We start from the raw sequence: 20,042 nt of genomic DNA on the forward strand, positions 1-20,042 counted from the left end.
TGGTTATTTAAAGTTACACATAGGCTAATCCCTGATTGCTCCCAAGGAGAGGGAATACACACCATGGGGAAAATGTGAGGTGAGGCTTGAGGTGTAAGTGTCGACAAAATTCAAATTTCAGAGCAGCTGGAGGTGACTCCGTGGGTCTGGTTGGGGCAGAGGGGTAAGAGGTGAAAAATGCTTTTTAAGTGTGAAGCACAGCAGTTGATGAGAGCCCTTCCTGCACATTCTTCATGATCCCAGCCCTTTTCCAGGTTTATTTGTGCTGGGGTGACCTGGCATCACCACAGTTAGCCCTGGATGGCTCAGTGATGCTGCCAGGGCAGCGTGCCAGCTCCAGTTTGGGAAGCACAGAGGTTGTACCCCTGGAATTTCTGGCTCATTTATCCCCAAAGCTGGTGAAAAGTATAGTCTGGATCACTGGGAATAATCAGCATCCTCTGCTCCAGGACAGCCCCAAATCTGTGCTTCCAAACACCATTTTTCAATGGGATTGCAAGGCTCTTTTGCCTGCTGGCCTACAGACATCTCAGAACTCTTCTGCCAACAGTTTCATGCACAAGGAACATGGAGCCAAGCTGCAGAATTCAGTGTCAACATCCAGACTGTGAGATTTGGGAAGAATCTTAGTAAATTATAGCTCAAAACTGCACAATAAAAGTCTGTGAAGATCTTCAGAACTAGATTATTTTTTTTTCCTTCTACTCCACAGCAACATGTGGGCATTACATGTGTTTTGGTGGTACATTAAGGAGTAGATAATCTGTATTTGGTTATTTCCCAGACAGTCAGTAATAATCACTTGAATAAGGGAGATTTTAAAAAATGCATCTGGCAACTCTGTGGGTGTGTTTTGTTGTTTGTTTTCTTTTTTTGTTCTTTTTCCCCTTCTTTCAAAACCCCCACAATATAAAATAAGAAACAACATCAGAAACAACTCTGAAATAATTATGAAACCAATAAAGAACCCCTGAGCTCTAACATACACAGATGACTTTCCAGAGGCAGCAGGCAGGCTTGTGTGTGGAGTAAAAAATAAAAATAAAAATAAAAATAAAAATAAAATAAAAAGGAAAAGAAAAAGAAAGCTCCGGGAGCAGGGATGGGAGGGAGGGATGGGAGGGGGGACTCCGGAGCCCCCCAGGGCTGGGACCCTGCAGAGGGGAGGCCGCGGGGCTCAGATGTTCCAGGGGTGCTGGATGAGGTTTGGTCCTTGCCAAAATAACAACAACAACAAAAAATTATGAAATAGCCGACACAAACCTAAATAAGGGGCGGGAAAAAAAAAGAAAAAGTAAAGAAAAAAACTCCAACTCCTCTCCTACTCCTCTTCTTTTTTTTTTTTTATTTTTTTTTCCCCCCCTAAGCAGCCGAGCCCAGCTCATCAGCAGCTGAGGCAGGAGCAGGAGGGGTTTTGGAGTTAACTGCATGCAGGAAATCTCTCACATCCTGAGTCCCGGCTCGCTCCTCTCGGTAACTGTATATTATGGGGCTGCTCTCCAGCCCCAGCTGATGAAAGTTTGTCTCCCTCAGTCTGGGCTGCGATGTCAAAGCGCCTCCAGGCAGCGCAGCCGCGCTCCCCCCGTGCGCTGCCCCCGGCCCGGCTCCCCGCGCTGCTGCTGCTGCTGCTCGGCCCGGGCTGGCTCCTGCGGCCCGAGCCCCGCGCCCGCGGTAAGTCACACACAGCCCCCGCCGCCCTTCCAGCGGGACCCGCTCCATTCCAGCCGGAGCCGAGCGGGGAGATGGCTCTGGGGCTCCGGAGCGCTGCTGCCCCCGCTCCGCCCCGGCCGGGCACACATTGCCCGGGCAAACTCCGCCGTGCGGCACCCCAAAACCTGCTGGCTGCCATCCCCCGGCACCCCAAAACCTGCTGGCTGCCATCCCCCGGCACCCCCAACCGGCTGGGTGCCATCCCCCGGCACCCCCAAAACCTGCTGGCTGCCATCCCCCGGCACCGCAAACCTGCTGGCTGCCATCCCCCGACACCCCCAAACCTGCTGGCTGCCATCCCCCGGCACCCCCAAACCTGCTGGCTGCCATCCCCCGGCACCCCAAACCTGCTGGCTGCCATCCCCCGGCACCCCCAAACCGGCTGGGTGCCATCCCCCGGCACCCCCAAACCTGCTGTTCCTTTCTCTGTACCCCCATCCCCTGACACCCCCAAACCTGCTGCTCCCTTCTCTGTACCCCCATCCCCTGGCACCCCCAAACCTGCTCTTTCCTTTTCTATATCCCCATTCCTGCTGCTCCCTTCTCTGCACCCTCATCCCTGCCTGTCCTTTCTCTGTACCCCCATCCCCCGGGTACCCCCAAACCTGCTGCTCCCTTCTCTGCACCCCCAAACCTGCTGCTCCCTTCTCTGCACCCCCAAACCTGCTGCTCCCTTCTCTGCACCCTCATCCCTGCCTGTCCTTTCTCTATACCCCCATCTCCCGGCACCCCCAAACCTGCTGCTCCCTTCTCTGCACCCCCAAACCTGCTGCTCCCTTCTCTGCACCCCCAGCCCCCGGCACCCCCAAACCTGCTGCTCCCTTCTCTGCACCCCCAGCCCCACCGGTCCCATCCCGAGCTGATCCCCGGGGGTAACAGCATCCCAAATGGGGCTGGACAGCTGTTTCCCAAATATATCCCTGTACATATTCTGTGATAAACTGGGTTTGGGTTATTCGGGACGTTGTGCAGGCTCCCTGCCCCCTCCTGCTCTGTGCATTGGGGGTGCCCTGCAGGGTCCCGGAGAGAGGGGGTTTGGAAATTCTCTTCCCACGCATCCCCTCCGAACAGCCCCCGGGGCTGAATTCAAGGCTCTGGGAGTCTTGTCAGAGTTTGGGTTTTGTTTCCAGCTGGGAAAAAATTGCGCAGAAAAGCCAAATAGTGATGGTAAAAGCGTCCTGGCTGGGGAAAAGTTTTCTCGCCGCCGCTGTGTTCATTCAAAGTGAGCTCCAGGCGGGGATTCAGCTGTGGAGCGCTGTGCTGTCCATGCTAAGGATGGGGAACAGCCTAGGAAGGGATTGTCTCTTCCCACAGCAAGTTTGGGGTTTGTTCTGGAATCCTGAGTGCCCAGGTCTTCTCTTCGTTAAGCAGCAGCTGACAGTGCATATTTTATGTGAGAGAGGAAAGAGATTCTCCTCTCTGAATACACTGAACAGCACCGTGGGGTGTCTGTGTCCCTGCCCGTTACTATAAACTCGTGTGTTTGGTCTTTTTTTTTTTTTCCCCTATTGTAACTTGAAGCTTTGTAAATATTTCCTTATCCCCAAATTTATTGACTGGGACTTTCACTGGGACTTTGGCTCTGAACTTGCTAAGAGAAAAGAGAGGGAGACACTTAAGCACATGGAAATCCCAGAGGGGGAAAGGACAAGGTGCTGCCTTTGATCAAGCACCTGGAATTTATCTTAATGGATTAACAGGAGTTGCAGCTTTGCCTTTGGGAGGGCTCTTGATTTCTCTTTGCCAGCACTTGCATTTGCACCAGATCAGTGGGTTTAGGGTAAAGGCTGCAGAAATTTCCGGGCAGATGAAGAGAAATAGGTGCCCTGTGGCTGTTCCCTTTTTGTGGGGCAAGGGAGGGTTGGTTTGGGTGGGGTCCCTCCTCCGAGTGTGGGAGTCACTGGTGGCTGGACAGCCCCTCCACGGTTTGGAAGTTCACTTGCAGTTGGGAAAATTTGAGGTAAAATGCTTCAAAGTGTTTGTCCCTGAAATATTAAGAGGACAGACTGTGGGTGACTTGGCTCTAGCACACAGACGAGTGAGCAGAATGGGAAGAGGGGGTGGAAATCCGGTTTCTTGTGGCTCAGAATTCCCTCAGAGCCAAGCTGAAGCTCTAAGGTTACGCTCACCCTGATGATTTAAGCTCTGTGTAAAGTTTGTGTCAGCTGCTCATCTCTATGGTGTCTTTAGATACCTAAATTTGGGTAACTGTGGTGGTTGCTGGCCCTTGGATTTGCCTTCCTGTATCTTCCTGCTCCTCTTCTCTCCCATGTAATTTGCTTTTTTCCAGCCAGAATATTCAGTGATCATCCCCTGCCTTAATTCCACGTTTTCCTGTGGAAGCAGAGCTCAGCTTTAGCCCTGCCAGAGCTTGTGCTGCTTTCTTGGTCGCGAAGGTGCTGAAAGTTCCGACCGCGCGTTTCCACACCCGCCCACGCTCTCGGTGACAACAAGTGCTCTTGGCTGGCTGGCACAGCTCTCACTGGCCACTCTGGAGCCCTGCAGGACATCCCAATGCTGCCAGGACATCCTAATTTTTACATAAACTCGTGCTTAGCCATCAAGACAAGTTGGAGTTATGACGTGCCGTTAGAACCCGGTGTGAAATGTGGCAATAATGTGAGTCTGCCTGAGTGCCAGGTCTGTTATTAAACAGAAATTATCAGGTTGTGGGCTAGACAACTTAAAAGTAGCCTTGTTGCTTGCTTTTAGTATGTTTTCTTTCCATTTTTTGTGGTTTTACAATTGCCTTTTTGGTTTCCAACCTTGTGCTGGGTTTCTGCTTCAAGGACAAAAAGGAAAAACTCAACCAGGCCAAATTAACTTTGTTGTACTTGTGGAGTGGGATATAAAGTGGGATAAGATCTGATCTTACAGTCTCAGTCAAATACCTTAAAATCTACACTTGTACAAGCTTTTTGTGGTCAAGGCTTTCTTGTTTCTGCAGGGCAGACAACGTGATGATGATAGGTAAAGTCCAAATTAGAGAGAGTGTGTGTGTGCATGCATAAACTTCTAAATTTCTTTGCAATATTGCGTGTTAGCTGGGAAAACAGCAGGAAAAGAAATGAGTCTTAGAATGACAAAGTGGTTTGAGTTGGAAGGGACCTTAAAAACCATCTTGTTCCATCCCCTCCATGGCCAGAGACATCTTCCACTATCCCATGTGCTCCAAGCCTCATCCAGCCTGGCCTTGGACACTCCCAGGGATCCAGGGGCAGCCACAGCTTCTCTGGGCATGAAAAAATGCAAATCCTAAAACTGCAACCTAAAATTCTTTATTTTCAGTTAAAATCACTTTTGTCTAGATTTTAATTTGCTACTGATTGCAGCTTCCTTGAGTCTAATGGGAATTAATTGTAGGAGAAGAAATCTTGCCTTGTCTTGTGCTCTAAACCTGATTTCTTCATCTCCCTCTGTGTTTTAGAGCTCATTTATAAATCCTGTCTTCTCTCAACCTGCTCCAGCATTTGTGGCAGATATTTCTGGTGTGTGTGTAATCACCTCCTTGTCTGATGATCATCCCCTTCAGGTCCCCTGCAGACAGCCTGGCATGAGCTGCCACTGTCCATGGGGCTCCAGAGATCCATGCCAAGATCCCCCAGCAGAGGAATTTTATTCCCACTTTTCAGCAGTGTTTGCATCCTTAATCTCCAGCCTGCTGGAGAGCTGACAGGTTCTTCACTGATGTTTGCTTGGGTGTCTCATTTCTTGCTCTGCTTGGGACTTTTGGAAAGGTCCTGATCCAGGTACAAAGAGCATCCTTGAACTCATGATTGTCAGGCTGTGCTTTGGGTGGTTTTGCATCCTGCTGGGAGCCCCAGTGGGATTTCTCTGATGGCACTTGGGTGAGTGCAGCACAGCAGGGCTGTGTTTATCTGTTTACCCACTGAAGATATCTGTTTATCTACTATTCCCACCAAGGCCCTCACTCACTGCCCATGATCATGAATTTCTGTTCTAAAAAGGCTCAACTCATGTAAAGGCTTATTTGGTCCTCCACCAGCCTTCCCCAGACCTCACATATCCTCCTCCTGACAGATTTATCCCTGCTGCTTCCAACAGATCTGACACTGCCAGGGCAAACTGGCCAAGGAGTCCAGCTGGGCTCTGTTTCATTTGTGCTCCCGAGCCTCCTTTTGGGCCATGGCAGAGGGAAGGGTGAGCTCTGAGCTGCCTTGTCAGAGTGACTGGGCTCTTGGGGTGGGTTTCCCTTCACTTTTGCTGTGACAGCTGCTATAATCCAGGAACTGACATTTTTAGGGTGTTTGGAAATCAGTCTGGAATACAGTCAGGTTATACAGCCAGGCCCTGCCACGCCAGCAGGCTCTCCCCAGCTCTGTCTCACACCATCCCATCCTTCTCAGGATGCCAGGCTATTCATATTGCTGGCATTTTTTTTATTTAATCCCTTTTTCTGATGACTTTCCTTCCTCTACAACCTCTTATGTTTTACTGCACGTCATCCTGGACCTTGCTCTCCCCGTTGCCTGCACTTTGTACTTCTATTTCAAGCAGCTCCTCAAATTTCTCCCTGGACAAAAGCACATCATCTGCACAATTCTGGAGTGCTACAGACCTAAATCACACCTGCAGAGGCTTCTCTTAGGTCCTGCTGAGTCTCCAGGGCAGATCTATGACAAAGTAAATTAAAACCCCACAGTCTGAGGGTAGCAGTTGATTGTTCACAGGCAGTCCAAGAGCTCAGTCCTTTTTGTTTGTGATTTACACAGAAATTTTTATCTTTTTGCTACCCCATTAACTAAGAGAAGGCGTTGTTTCTTAGTTTAGCCCTGCTCCAGCATGTTGACCCTTCTCTTTTTAGGGTTCATGAAGGATTTTGAAACTAGGTTGGCATCAAGTGACTTGGACTGCATCATCTAATCAGAAATTGATCTGTTTAATCCCTTCAGGTTGTTCCACTCATTTTTTTGCATCCCATACAAATTAATTTGCTGCTTTCCATGACCTGGAGCTAGGATAAGAAAGAGTTTGGAGGCAGGAAATTGTCCTTTCACAAGGTCAACTTGCTAAAAGCAATGATTAGAAGAACAAATTCTTTCTTGTCCCAAATCTATGATGTAATAAGGCAAGAAGTGAAATGTGTCATGGCCTGTTAGCCATGCTGGATAATGCACATCAAGGCAGAAAAAGCTGGATACAGAATTTGGCACAAAAGTATCTTTAATTCGTTTATTTTGAGGTATTTTTGAAGAGGAACAGTGTCAGCCCCTGGAAATTTAGTTTAATAGTATGTATCATATGCATTAAGTGAAAAACCTTCTTCTGACAATGGTGAAAGTTTGCTGTTTTCTTGCTTCTTTTAAATGTGTTCTAAGCCTGCAAGCAGCTGAAAGATAAACCTCATGTGTGATTGCTTACCTCTGGAAGAACATATTAAGATACAAATTTCAACAAATTCAAGTATTTATGGCATTGTTTTGGTATAGCACTGCAAAAAACAAATTTAAATATTACAAAATCTGGAGTTTATCATTCAATAAGGGGAAGATGTGTGCCTGCTCAGGCCTGGAGCTGAGCATGGCCAGTGTTTTATCCAGTGTTTCATGTCTGAATGCAGTGATGGTCTGTGCTGGGCATCCTCTGGGACCTGAACAATTAGCAAATGTGACGAAGATAATTCAGTCCATATAATTTAAGTTTATATTCCATTCCTCTTCTGCCACTGAGAGCACTGTGATGATAGAGAGAGTTGGGAATGAATTCCCTGCATCCCTTTGGAACACAGGAATGAACACAGCACCTCATCCATGTTCCTTTTTGAACTGCAGGTCATTAAAGCAGGTTAAAATCTGCTCTTGCATTTTGAAGCATGAGGGGAGCATCCCAAAAGAATGAGGATTTATTTCTTCATCTCTTGCCTCCTGAGGCACAGACACTTTGGGTAAACACCAAGGTGAAAGTATGGGATCGTTGCAGAAGAAATCCCAGAATGGTTTGGGTTGGAAGGGACCTTAAATCCCATCAGTGCCACCCCAGCCATGGCAGGGACACCTTGCCCTGTCCCAGCTGCTCCAGCCCCAGTGTCCAGCCTGGCCTTGGGCACTGCCAGGGATCCAGGGGCAGCCCCAGCTGCTCTGGGAATTCCACCCCATCCCCACTCCACCCTCACAGAGAGGAACTTCTTCCTGACCTCCAATCAAAATCTCTCCTCTTGTAGTTTAAACCTTCACTCTTTAGAGAGAAGGAGCTATTTACTCTGCTTGCTGTGTTTTCCTTGTTTCTGTGCCTGACCTTCTTGGCATAAATTCCCTCCCCTCCATGGACCCGACTCCTTTGTGCAGCCTGGTGTTCATGTCCTGTGCTGCCATTTAAGATCCTTTTTGCAGCACCAGAGGACGTGTAGAGCAGATGAGCTGTGATAATGACCTGGGGACGTATCCTGCCCTGAAGAAAGCATAAAAATAAATGTTCTTTGCTCCTGTAGCTCATCTGCTGGAGGAATGTGTGAAAGTCAGGAGTTATGGAGCGACCCAGAGCTTATGGTGACACTTTCTGCAAGGTCACACTCATAAACCTGAGCAGCAGAGGTGGCTTCAAGAGCATTAAGTAACTCCAAGCTGTCTTTTCATTCCTGTTTTAAAAACCAGAAGCGAGATTCAGTGACAGCTTGTGCTGGAACAGGTGTAGTTTGTTTTCCAACCCCTGCTGTTGTGTGAAGTGAGGATCAGGTATTCCCCACACAAACAGAAACTCCTGATGGAGAGAAACTCCTCAGCCCTGGAGCTCCTTTCCTAGGACTGGGGAAGAGCTACAAATCACACCCCGTGCCTGCTCACCTAAATTAATACTGCAATTCACCTCAGCTGGCTTTGCTGTGTTTCCCAGAGAAATGTGAAGGAATGATTTGTGTGCCTGTGAGGAGCACAGCTCCCACTCCCACTCAGTGGTGCTTTTCTCTGCTGATTGTACCCGGGAAGGAACATCCCTCAATTCAGCTGTGCTGAGGATTCCTTGCACTCGCCGAGGCAGGTTAGTAAATCACTGCGAGAGAGGGATTGCACTGTACCTTTTGAAAGACCAAGAGGAAATTGTATTTTGGAGAGTAATTTGAACTTCACTCAGTGAAAGTAGCCTTTCATGAGGCTTTGGAGGGGAGGAGTTGGAGAGGAGCACTGGACCTGGATTTTCACATAATTATGTGGACTCATTGCTGAAAAGTAAAGATATATTTAGTACCTTTTCCTCTGCCCTTGGAGCTGTGTGGATTCCTTGTGCTTGTAAAGCACAGGTTATTATTTCTCTGCCTCAGAAAGTGTTTTTGGTAGGTGCTGCTGGTGCAGAAGGGTGCAAAGGCTGTGTTCATAATCAAAACAAGGATCTGTGTGACTGTTTGGGGGAGAAGCAGCAATTTAGGAAGGAGCAGACATATCCCAGCAGCCCCTATGCTGAGTTGAGATGGGGAATCCTTCACTCTGGCATCCTGGAAATACCTGTGGGAAAGGCACTGTGCAACCCTTGAGGATTTTCATCCATTATTAGCCCTGCCCTGCCTGTTTTTTCAGGAGGGGATGGCTGGGCTGATCAATGCGGTGTGCATCAGGCCTTGGAAAAAAAGCAGCTGAAAACAGGATTTGCTGCAGGAGAACAGAAGTTCTCCTGAGCTGTTGTGTCATGGACTTTCCAAAGCTCCTTTGGGTTGGAATCTTGCATTTCTGGCTTGCCCTCTCCTGTGAACTCCAAGCCCTGAGCTCTGCCATGGGGGGAACCTCTCAATCCACCCCCATGACCCACTGTGCTGAAATGCCCTTTCCTTCAGAGTTTCACGGCTTTATTTCTCTATATTTTAAAATGTTCTCTTCTAGGATAAAAAGAAAAAAAAAAAAAAAAAGACAGCTCTGTCTTTGGACTGGTCCTGAATAGTAATTTCTCAGTCAAACATAACAGCATCCCAAATGAGGCTGGACAGCTGTTTCCCAAATATATCCATGTATATATTCTATACACATCATAAAGCTGGGTTTGGGCTATTTGGAACGTTCTGCAGGCTCCCTGCCCCCTCTTGCAGTCAATGGCAAATGTTGTTCTCCCAACTCCACTTGTCACATTTTGTTCTGGAAAACAGGGAGGATATTGAGATATATTGGCTTCTCTCCTTGACTGCATTTCAATATGTATTTTGTATAATGAGGGCCCAAATCCTTCTGCCATTACTTATGCTTTAATCACACTGTGCTCTCCCCAGATTGCTTTAATCGCATTTGCATCAGCAGGAGTTGCTCTCTGTGATGAGCAATATTTCATCGGCAAACAGAGGAGACACATCTCGGGCACTTGAGGAGGAAGGAGCCTCCTGGCCTGGATTTGTTGCAGCACAGCTCTCCAGTGAGGGATGGTGCAGCATCCTGATAGAAGAAATAGATTTTCAGGAATTAGAAGGAACAAAGCTATTTTTACAGGGTTTGGGGTTTTTTTTTGTGGGGGTTTTTATTTTGAGGACCTGTCAAGTGTGATAGCTCCCTTTTAATTTTCTAGTAAATGGCTTTTTGGCATGTGTTATCTGCCGAGAAACGCCTGGTGCAGAGACATCATTTTGTACTTCAGCCATGAGATTACTCTAGATGAGAACTGAAAAGTTATATAGATATTACACCAATATATAAACCATGTGTGTTAGGAAGACAAGTTCAGTTTTGAAATATTTGCCTTAGCTATGCTTTTCACTTTCAATCTGTGCCAAACATGTGCTTGAATGACTGATGGAGTCATATGGTTCCCTGAATAAAGCACTTTATTGTGCTCAGACTTGGAGCCTTCCAACAGTTGTATTACAGAAGCTTGAAGATTAAGATGATCCAACTGCTTAGGGGGTATGTCCCACAAGGAACATTTTAGTTTTTCTTTTCTTGTCCCCCCTCTTCTCTATTTTTTGTCCTTGTCTGTGTCATCAGTTTGTGCAGCTGGTGGGGTGGTGACATTGACCACAGAGAGTTTGGTGGAGGAGAGCAGCGAGTCACCTTCGAATTTCAGCTTTCCCTGCCGTGTCCACATTAAAATGTTGAGCACATGACATATTCCAGGCAGTTTATGGGATTTCATGGGGGAGGGGTGAGAGGGCTGTTCCTGTCACTGACTATTTCATCAGCACAATCAGATTTAGGAAAGGAGTAACTTGCACGAGCAAGTGATGACAGGTGGTAGATCTGAGAATTACAAACCCCAAATATTGAAAGCTGTGTTTCTAATGCTGTTCAGTTAATGGGGATCAGGGAATCTCAACCCTCCATTTCTCATCCTGGAGCTGCCTGGTGTGGTGATGCTGCAGAGCCTCATCTTTACAGACCCATCAAACTGAAGTCAGGATCTTTTTCCATTAGAAGCCAAAAGAACAGAAAATTAAGTTCAGAAATGCATCTTGCTGCTGCCTCTCCTCAGGCTCATCAAAGATCTTTGCTGACTTCCCATCTTTGAAAATTTTTTCTACATGAGTAGTAATTTTGCAGAGTGAAAAAAAGGCAAAATTCAAGCTCCAGAAGATCCATGGAATTAGTTGCTTTCCAAGGCTTAAATGCCTGAGGTCCTGGGTTTGGGAATTTGGGAGAAGGGAGAAAACAAGGAAAACGTTGTGTTTAGTTTTTTATGACATATTTTCCAAGCAGGCCATGAAAGGACTAATTTTCCTGGGTTTTGTAGAAAGAATCAATGTACAGCTTAGAGAAGCAGAGGTTAGCTGGGAAGATAATTCATGATTTTGAACTAATAAAAACTTTACTGTGAGAGATAAGAGTTTTACTTATGCACAGTCCAATCTTGCCCAGGCTTTTGTGCTTATAAATAAAGGAGGGCAGAGTCTGGTGCTGCCTTTTATGAAGCTGTGGAAGTGCTGGAAGTGGGATAATGGGAAGCATCTTATCAATGTGGTGATTTTTGTCCTTTCTTTTGAGAGGGTGTCTGTGTCTCAGCTGATGTAGAATTTAAGCTGTTGCTTCTTTAACCCCGTGCAAGTTGCAGGGCTGGCTTTGTTTAACCATTATGCACTGGTTTATTCTCTAGCATTTTCACATTTATTATGAGATATAATTATAATTTTACAATTTTTTTTTCATATCAGTGCCCAGGGAGGTTGTGGATTCCTGTCCCTGGAAGTGTCTGAGGCCAGGTAGGAGCAGCCTGGGACAGTGGAAGGTTCCTTGTCCATGGCAGGGATGGAATGGGATGAGCTTTATGGTCCCTTTCAGCCCAAACTGTCTCAGGCAGAACAGGCACCATTTTAGAAGGTGGTTTCAGCAGGGTTTGTGCCTGGATTATGTTTAACTTGGGTAATGTTTTGGATTTTGCTGTAAAATGGAGTGAAATAGAGGACTGGAGTCACACATCCCCAGACTTTGGCCACATAGTTGAATAATTGACACTTTTTTTTTTTTGGCATGATATAATCTGACCCCTAATGTTGACAATTTCCAATTAAAGCAAGTTGGTTTTTCTTTTCTTTTTGTTTTCCTTCATGGAGAAGAGCTGGATGTGATCCTCTGTGCAATTCTACATTGGAATCCTATCTCACTTTATGTATAGGCACTTTATACTCCTGCCATCTATAAATATATCAGCACTGGCAAGATAAATACCAAAAGGCATAGAAAGCTAAGGGACAATCATGGGGCCTGTCACCTTCGGTTTTCTAGATTATGTAAAAGAATTCTTTTAGTTCCCTTCTTGTAATTCAGTCTTTCCACTTCCCTGCTCTCCCTGGCAGCCTTTCCAAGCCACCAGCTCCAGGCTCAATTCATCTTTTGTGAATGCAGGTGAGGAGAAATGCCCCCAGCATTCCAGATGTGCTTCTCTCAGCAGCTCTCAGGATTAACTTGGATCTCTGGTATTCCCTGGAAACACCACTTTTGAGGCAGCATTATTGGTGTTATCCCCAGTGCCACGTGTGGGTCGTTCTGGTGTCTCCTGCTTTGAAGAGCAATGCTTAGAGCAGGAATCTTCATGATCCCTAAGGGTAGAGCCCTCCTGGGTTTCAACCCCTCGTTCCAGCCTGCAAGTTGTTGGGTTCTTTGTAATATTCCTGTCCTTCTCTGTGCAGTCATATCCCACCTCTGAGCACTGGCTTTCAGGAGGACTCCTGAGTAAAGGTTGCTGAGAAGAATACAGACTGATCCCAATATATTTTCTTACTGAACTGTGGTAAAACCCTTCCGTGCCTGGTTGTGGGCAGTGTGTTTGTGGGCAGCTTCCAGTTCTAACCCTGTTTCACCTTCCTCTTTAATTTCCTAAGTTCACCTCCATCTTGAAGGACAAGCCTTGGTCCTCCCCTCTCAGTGTGTAAGCTTGGGAATTTTGGATTAAAAACTTCTGGTTTCATTTTGGAGGGGACAGAAGAATCATCCCAAATGAGAGAAAAGCTCCTGGTGGGGGGATGAAGCACTTTCCCATCTGATGGGCCCCAGGCAGCAGTGGAGGCTCTGGGGATACCTCAGGCCCCAAACCCAGTGCCGATGGTTGAGCGAGCGCTGGATGCAGCCAGGTGCAAATCCCTTCCTCCGTAGCCAGGAATGACCCATCCAGGGCATGGATCCCACAAACTGAGAGCTAATCTGAGGAAGCTGAAGGAAATGAGGAGGGAAATGGATAAAGGATGTGCTTCCTGACTCGCAGGGCATTGCCTGTGGCACAGAGCACTGCCCTTAGCTGATCTGAGTTTGAAGAAGGATTACTCTGTTCCATTGTTCTTTTCAATCCAAAGATTATTCCAGTGCTTTGGGTGTTTTGGGTGTTTTGTTGCAGAAAAAAAAATGAGGACAGGCTGCTTACAATTTTGAGCAGTTTGTAGTAGGAAAGGTAACACAAGGATAATTGAATTTAATCTTTTTTATTCCCTCACTTCTGTAATTTCCATAGCTCAGCAGTAAGTGCCAGGGGTGTTTGGGGACAGTGTGAGGAGACAGAGCTCCAGTCTGGGATGGAAATGGACATCCCACAGCATCAGTGGGACCTTGGCTGGGCTTTTGTGAGGTTCTGGGACACACAGTTACACACTGTGTAAGTCCTTGAGTACCTCATGACTGATTAAATGCTGGAGCCTCTCTCCTATGAGGACAGGCTGGGAGAGCTGGAGGCGCTCACCTGGAGGAAAGAAGGCTCTGGGGAGAGCTCAGAGCCCCTTCCAGCCCTAAAGGGGTCCCAGGAGAGCTGGAGAGGGACTGGGGACAAGGCATGGAGGGACAGGACACAGGGAATGGCTTTAAGCTGAAAGTGGGTAGATTTACATGGGATATTGGGAAGGAATTCTTGGCTGTGAGGATGCTGAGGGTCTGCTACAGGGTGCCCAGAGAAGCTGTGGAAGTGTCCAAGGCCAGGTTGGATGGGGCTTAGAGCAGCCTGGGACAATGGAAGGTGTCCCTGCCATGGCTGGGGTGGGATGGGATGATTTGACAGTCTCTCCCCACCCAAACCACTGTGGGATTCTCTGAACAGAGTTATTCTGTTTTCCCTGTTATTGTGTGGGACGAGAACAGGCCCATCCAGAGCTGAAGGAAGCTCAGCATCGCAGCTGCCTTTTCTGTAAATCTGTGTGCAAGAGATGGATGTTGTTTATAAACCAGCCCAGGTCTGACTCCTGTCCTGCTCTGTGTGCTGGGGGGGCACAACCAGCACTGGCAGGAGGGCTGGGGTGTGCATTTAGTGGGACATACTCTATTTTCCTTGTACTTAATCCCATTTTATCCAGAGCTACTCAGCACTGGGTACATTCACCTCTTTGTTTGTCGTGAGGACAAATAAATGCCTCACTAAAAGCTTATTAATTTTAAGCAAATGCAAATCCAGAGAGTGTCTGGGTTTTTTCAGGAGGCAGTGGCCGCTAAGCAAAGATGTCACATCACATGCTTGGAGTTTATTTTGCACAGAGCTCGGAGGAACTGAAATAAAAAGCAAAAAGATGGAAATAATTCTTAACTTCTTTGCCAACAAGCTCTTGTATGATACCGTGCAAAGCAGAAAAGCTGTAGAAGTACATGGCAGATGAAAAATATTTAAGCCACACAAAAGTCACTGACAAGTAACATCTACTCATCTCACTATTTGTACAAAGTAGCTTTTATATTACTGGGGGGGGAAAGAATAAAGAGCGCTGCATCAGCTTGTGGGCTGCTTGTGGATCAAAAGCATTACCTTCAGTGCAGGCTGAAAATAGAAAACAGACACAACTGTGAAGTTTTTCATGTGAAAAAGTGGGAGACGAGCTTGCGTCAGGAGGAGCTGGACAGAATTTCACTGCAATGGAAAATAAGTAGGTGAGTAAGTAGGTGCATGTGACACAAAAGATAGGAAACCTGGGTCTAATATAACTTTCTGGTATTGCAGATGGCCTGATTTTCTTCTCCTCTCATGACACATTACCAAAATTTCAATTCTCTGATTTCCATTATTACACTATTTATACTGCTGTAGTACCAAGAGTCCCTGTAGAGAGGAGGCCTCATTATTAATGGAACACAAACAACTCTAATGGTTCAGCTTCAAAGAAATCCTCCTGGAAATGGGGAAGGGAGATGCAGAGTGGCAGAGAGGAAATACCAGCACGTCTGAGTGAGGAACTGCATCTCTGGGAGCTCGGGGATGTGTTTGGGGTGATGGAAACCCTTCCTTGGCGCGGATGTCCACGCCCGTCCCACCGCGCTCCTCTCCCAGTGTCCCTGGGGTGCTCCCTGGGAGGGCTGGCTTTGTGCTCTGAGATGCTGTCCCAGAACAGCAGAAGGAAGCTGGGAATGTGTTTTGTTCAGATGTTGAGCAAGGGAGCTGGGTGAGGTATTCCTGACTGGGATAAATTCCTTGGTGGCTCCAGCTGAGGTGAGGGCCGTGCAGGCCGAAGCCTCTCCAAGGTTGCCAGGAACTCTCCCACCTGGTTTTATCCCATTTTTTCCAAGTTTCCTGCACTATTCCTGCTTTATTTTTTTGGCCTGGCTCTCTCCTTACGTTTTTTGTGGGCTTTTTCCCTCCTGATGTAGAATATTCCTCTCCCCATGTCTGTGTCCAATTGCTCAGGGGCCTTTCAGATCTCTCCTGCTCAAGATAAGTGTGGGTTGCTCTTCCCTGGCTATGATCCCTTATTTTCTGCCCCGTGTTCTTCAAAGCTTTGCAATCAGGCTGCAGAAACCTATTTAAAGGATTTACCTAATGATCTTCCCCATACTCTTTTTTAATCATTTAAAGACTGGGTTAGAGTTTATTTATTAGCTATACAGATTATCTTTATTTTGCAGTCTTTCAGAAATATACCCACTCCATAAATATAATGAAATTTGCTGAGAAAAACCTAATTTGATATACAAAAGACACCGTACTGTGCTTATATCACACTGAGGGCAGCTGGGAGTTAAGCAAGTGCACAATGCATGTGCCCAAATTTTCTCCAGAATGAGGCCCAAAATTGGGCTGCAGTGCTTGCTCTGCCTTCCGCAGGAAGTGTGATTTTTATCACACCCAATAATTTAAATAAAAACATTCAGATAAGCAGCCAAGTATCTGGCTCAGGGAAAGCAACTAGACAGAAATTGATCTCGTGTTTTATAAATGCTGTGGCTTCAGAAGAGTTTGCAAACCCTGAAGCTTGTCTGCTTTGTTTCCCCCCAAATAAATTATCTTTTCCAATAAAGATATAACTGCTGCCTATAAACCTGTCTTGATGCCTGTCTCCAGACTATCAACACTTCTGCACAATGAGCGTTTTCAGCAGATAAATGAGCACGTGTGGAAGATTAAATTTGCTCATTGTAACCTTGCTTTGTTATGCACCACGAGCATCGCTTCACTGGGATGGAAGAGAAGTGGCAAAACTGAACCACATTTTGTGTGGATTTTTCTCCCTTTTTCCCATTATATTTTTATAGCTGCTGCACTCCCAGACCAAGCTGTCTGTTTAGTGAATAACACATCTGAGCACAAATGCTGATCCCCTCCGTTTTTTCTGCTGTTTTGGGTAATGCTGTGAAGCTCATGCTTTGCAGAATGATTGGGAAGGGAGGATCAGGATCATGGAGGAGCAGCAGAGAGACTTTGATGTTTCCTGATGTCCCTGTGGCAGCTCCACGGTGTCAGAGTGCGTGGAAACCGTGCAGGCAATGCATCCACAGGAGGATAAGGATCCTCCAAGGGGTTCTGAAAACTCAGATCTCATGGCACTTTCAGAATGTAAATCCTACAAAGTAATAGAAGGGCCTGAGTCATTTAATTTGTGTGGTTGAGGTTGCTCTGGTGAGCCAAGGAGAAAGGAGAGCAGGGCTGCAGCCAAACTTTTCTCCTTTTGCTGAGATATGCTTCATAAATTCCTGTTCTGAGCAGGGAGCTTCCTGCCTGATAATGAGAATAAAGGGCTGGAGGTTCTGTCTAGACCCTCCCAGGCTGATGAGATGGTGTCTCATGTGCCTCTCCAGGGGAGAACCAAATCTGGGGCCAGGTTTGGATCATCTCTTCTAAGGGCTGACACTGTGTCCTGCCAGCCCTCTGTCACTTGGGCTGCATTAAAGGGTGTGAGAACTCTGTATAACCAACAACTTCCCTCTCCCTGATATATTTTATCTTTTTATCTTGTGAGGGTTTTGGTTTGGTTTTGATTTTTGTGTGTGTGTGTGTGTGTTTTAGGTAAAGTGTTGTATTTTTAAAAGGGTGTTGAAAAATACCAGACTTTATTCCTGCTCACATTGGCTTGGCCACAATGACAGCACATATGTTTTTTAACTAATTCTAACAGTAACTAAATGGGGGTAATTCTGTTCAGAAAATGACTTTTTATCCTCTGAGAGCATTAGGTGAGCACAGAGAATGTGGCAAACCCCACCAGAGCTTTGACTACCCTGTGGCACCTGGAAGCCATCCCTGTCTTCTCTTTGATTTATTCTCAGTTTTGTCCTGTGATGTTGGTTTTAGGGCTCTGCCTTGACAGGCACAATGCCATTAATATGTTTAGGGAGAGGAAAAACACTTGATAAATGCTGCATGCAAACAGCTTTTTGACCTGGTGGTATGAATTGAAGTCATTTGCCTGTGTAGGAGTAGAATGTTATTTCAATGAGAGTTTATATTCTCTTTCTCTTCCAGACCTTTTTTTCCCCAAGTAATGAGACTGTGCATCCCTCATGATGACATCTTTGCATCCTGATATCTCTGCTCTTAATGTGTAGTTTTTGCCTCCTGCTGCCACCATCTAATCCCCCTCCAGCTCTTTCCCCCTGAGCCCCTCTGGTTTCACAGGTTCTTTGAAATCTGTGTAGGTTTCGACACTGACATTCCGAGTTTAATGTTTAATCATTTTCCTGAATTATTTCCTTTTCAAGTCTGCTGCCAAGTCCCTTAAATAACAAGGATCAGCTTGTCAGATGCTCTTCCCAGCTAACCTGGAGTGCTTCTCCCTGTCCTTAGGTGAGAATGTGGGAAACAAAGTGGAGTCCCCGAGGCTGCAGATGTCAAAGGACCAGTCCAAAGAATATGAGATAACAATTCCCTTCCATTTGAATGGAGAACAGTGGAGACCAGTGAATGGCATTTATTCCAAGGTTAGTCTTCATTTTGCCTATTTTTTTATTCTGAGATGTGTAACAATTTAAAGGCCGTAAGGAGAATTCAATGCTCTTTCATCCTACAGATTATAAGAGTGTTTTTATATTGTTGTTGCCACATATCTAAAATTGTTGCTTATTTAATTTAAGAAATGGACAAGGTTTTTGGTTGAAATGAATACCTTTTTCCTGCAGAGATGCATTCTTCTTCCTGATGGCAGTAATCAAAGTTTAAAGTGAAATAATAAAAATTTCTTTCCTTGAGATTCTATCATGCAACAGCAAAACCAAAACTGAGGGAGGGGTAAGCACAACAAACAGGTTTGTTTGAGTAAATACAGTCTGACAGCAAGAAATTTAGGGACCAGTGCAAATAATTGCTGTGCTGGCTGTAGCCTGAGGCTTTATCTGGACTTAATTATCCCATGGGAGACCCCCAAATTCCATCCCTGTGCTGTGTTGGGAGTGAAGGATGACTCTCCCTTCACACTCTGCTTTCTCTTTGCCTAACAGGGGAAGGATCTGTCACTGGCTCTGAGATTGTTTCCCCCTCCTGACAGGCCCTGATAAGTGTTCCTCCTTTTTTCCCCCTCTGACAAGACGCTTTTAGGAAAAAAAGGCTGGGTTTTGTCTCCTTCTTGAAGTATGAAGACAGTTTGTTGTTTATTATCACCAAACTTATCATGGGAATCTCTTGCCCAACCTTTTAACTCAGGTCCAGTTTGATTCCTGCTCACTTTTTATGTCATTATTTCAGTTATCTCAGTGAGGAGGGGAAAAAGTGATGTTATAAAGAGTTAAAAAATTAAAAAAAAAGAAGAAGGAAAAAACCCCAAGCAAAACCCACAAAAACAATGCAAAAAGCTCAGAGAGCCAATTAGAAACAGCTTTCCTTGTTGGATTGGGGAAGTGTTCCATGGAGAAATCCAGCTTGACTACTGCCACTGCTTGCAGGACGTGGCTTTGGATCACATTGCTGATTGACACAAGTAGGTGTGAAAAGATATTTCCAAACAAGGGCTCTGACTTTTAAAAAAAACTTGTCTGGATTAAATTTTTTCCCTTCTTTTCCTCTGTCCCTAAATAGGAAAGAAGGACTGGGCCCAGTCCTGAATCTGTGCAGTGATGAAAGGGATATCGGGGTGGGTGTAGAATGGCTTATCTTGGAGAGATAACACAGATGGCTTGGTCCTAGATGTATGTGCAACTCTATTTTTAGATCATTTAATTAGAAACAGGCATTCTCTATATAGAGAGAGGCCTTTTAGCTACTCACTGGAGCTCTCTGAGAGAGTTACAACCGAGTATCTTTCTGTGAATAATGATAATGTGATTTATATCGTTAATTTGTTTCCCAGAATTACTTTCAGTTTAAGATGAACACTAGAAAAGATTTGTGGCTTAGTAGAAAGATCCACGTGCTGTATCAGCACTTTTTCTTTTTTCCTTTGAATACTTCTTTTCCATGGAAACTTATAAATTAAATACACAAAAGTGCACATCAGGCTGTGGGAGGAACAACAGCTTCAGTGGTGGAGGAGAAGAGTAATGAATAGCTTGTCACATAAATATTGATCAAAAGCACAAAAGTTAAATACTGCTGTATTTGATGGCTAAATGGGATCTATTGTTCTTCAGCTCGTTTCAAAGTGTTCCTCTGTTTTATTTTAATCGTATATGAAGTCAAAAAAGTATGTACTTGTAAGAGGGGAATGGTATTGCAATAGGATATATGGTAAAATAAATAATGGAGTGGCTATAAAAATGCCAAGGGATTAAAGTTATTTGTGTACAGATAATTGCCTGGCAATGATG

The 20,042-nt window shown here is 45.7% G+C and overlaps 1 protein-coding gene across 3 annotated transcripts in view; it reads left to right on the top strand.

The window, feature by feature from the left end:
• Nucleotides 1–1,368: 1,368 nt before the first annotated feature.
• The window catches only part of ADAM12 (ADAM metallopeptidase domain 12), a 170,805-nt gene continuing 152,131 nt past the window's right edge, over nucleotides 1,369–20,042 (top strand). Inside the window, exons 1-2 of one of the 3 annotated variants that reach the window (XM_086900257.1) lie at nucleotides 1,369–1,671; nucleotides 18,091–18,224. In XM_086900257.1, coding sequence (XP_086756383.1) covers nucleotides 1,545–1,671; nucleotides 18,091–18,224 — 261 coding nt within the window. In that variant the 5' untranslated portion in view covers nucleotides 1,369–1,544. Of the gene's footprint in view, nucleotides 1,672–8,545; nucleotides 8,704–14,960; nucleotides 15,262–18,090; nucleotides 18,225–20,042 lie in introns of those variants that run through there. The other 2 variants (XM_086900259.1, XM_086900258.1) reach the window with 2 other exon arrangements.

The sequence above is a fragment of the Cyanistes caeruleus genome, chromosome 8, assembly GCF_971803275.1.
Source record: "Cyanistes caeruleus chromosome 8, bCyaCae1.hap1.1, whole genome shotgun sequence".
Taxonomy (NCBI): domain Eukaryota; kingdom Metazoa; phylum Chordata; class Aves; order Passeriformes; family Paridae; genus Cyanistes; species Cyanistes caeruleus.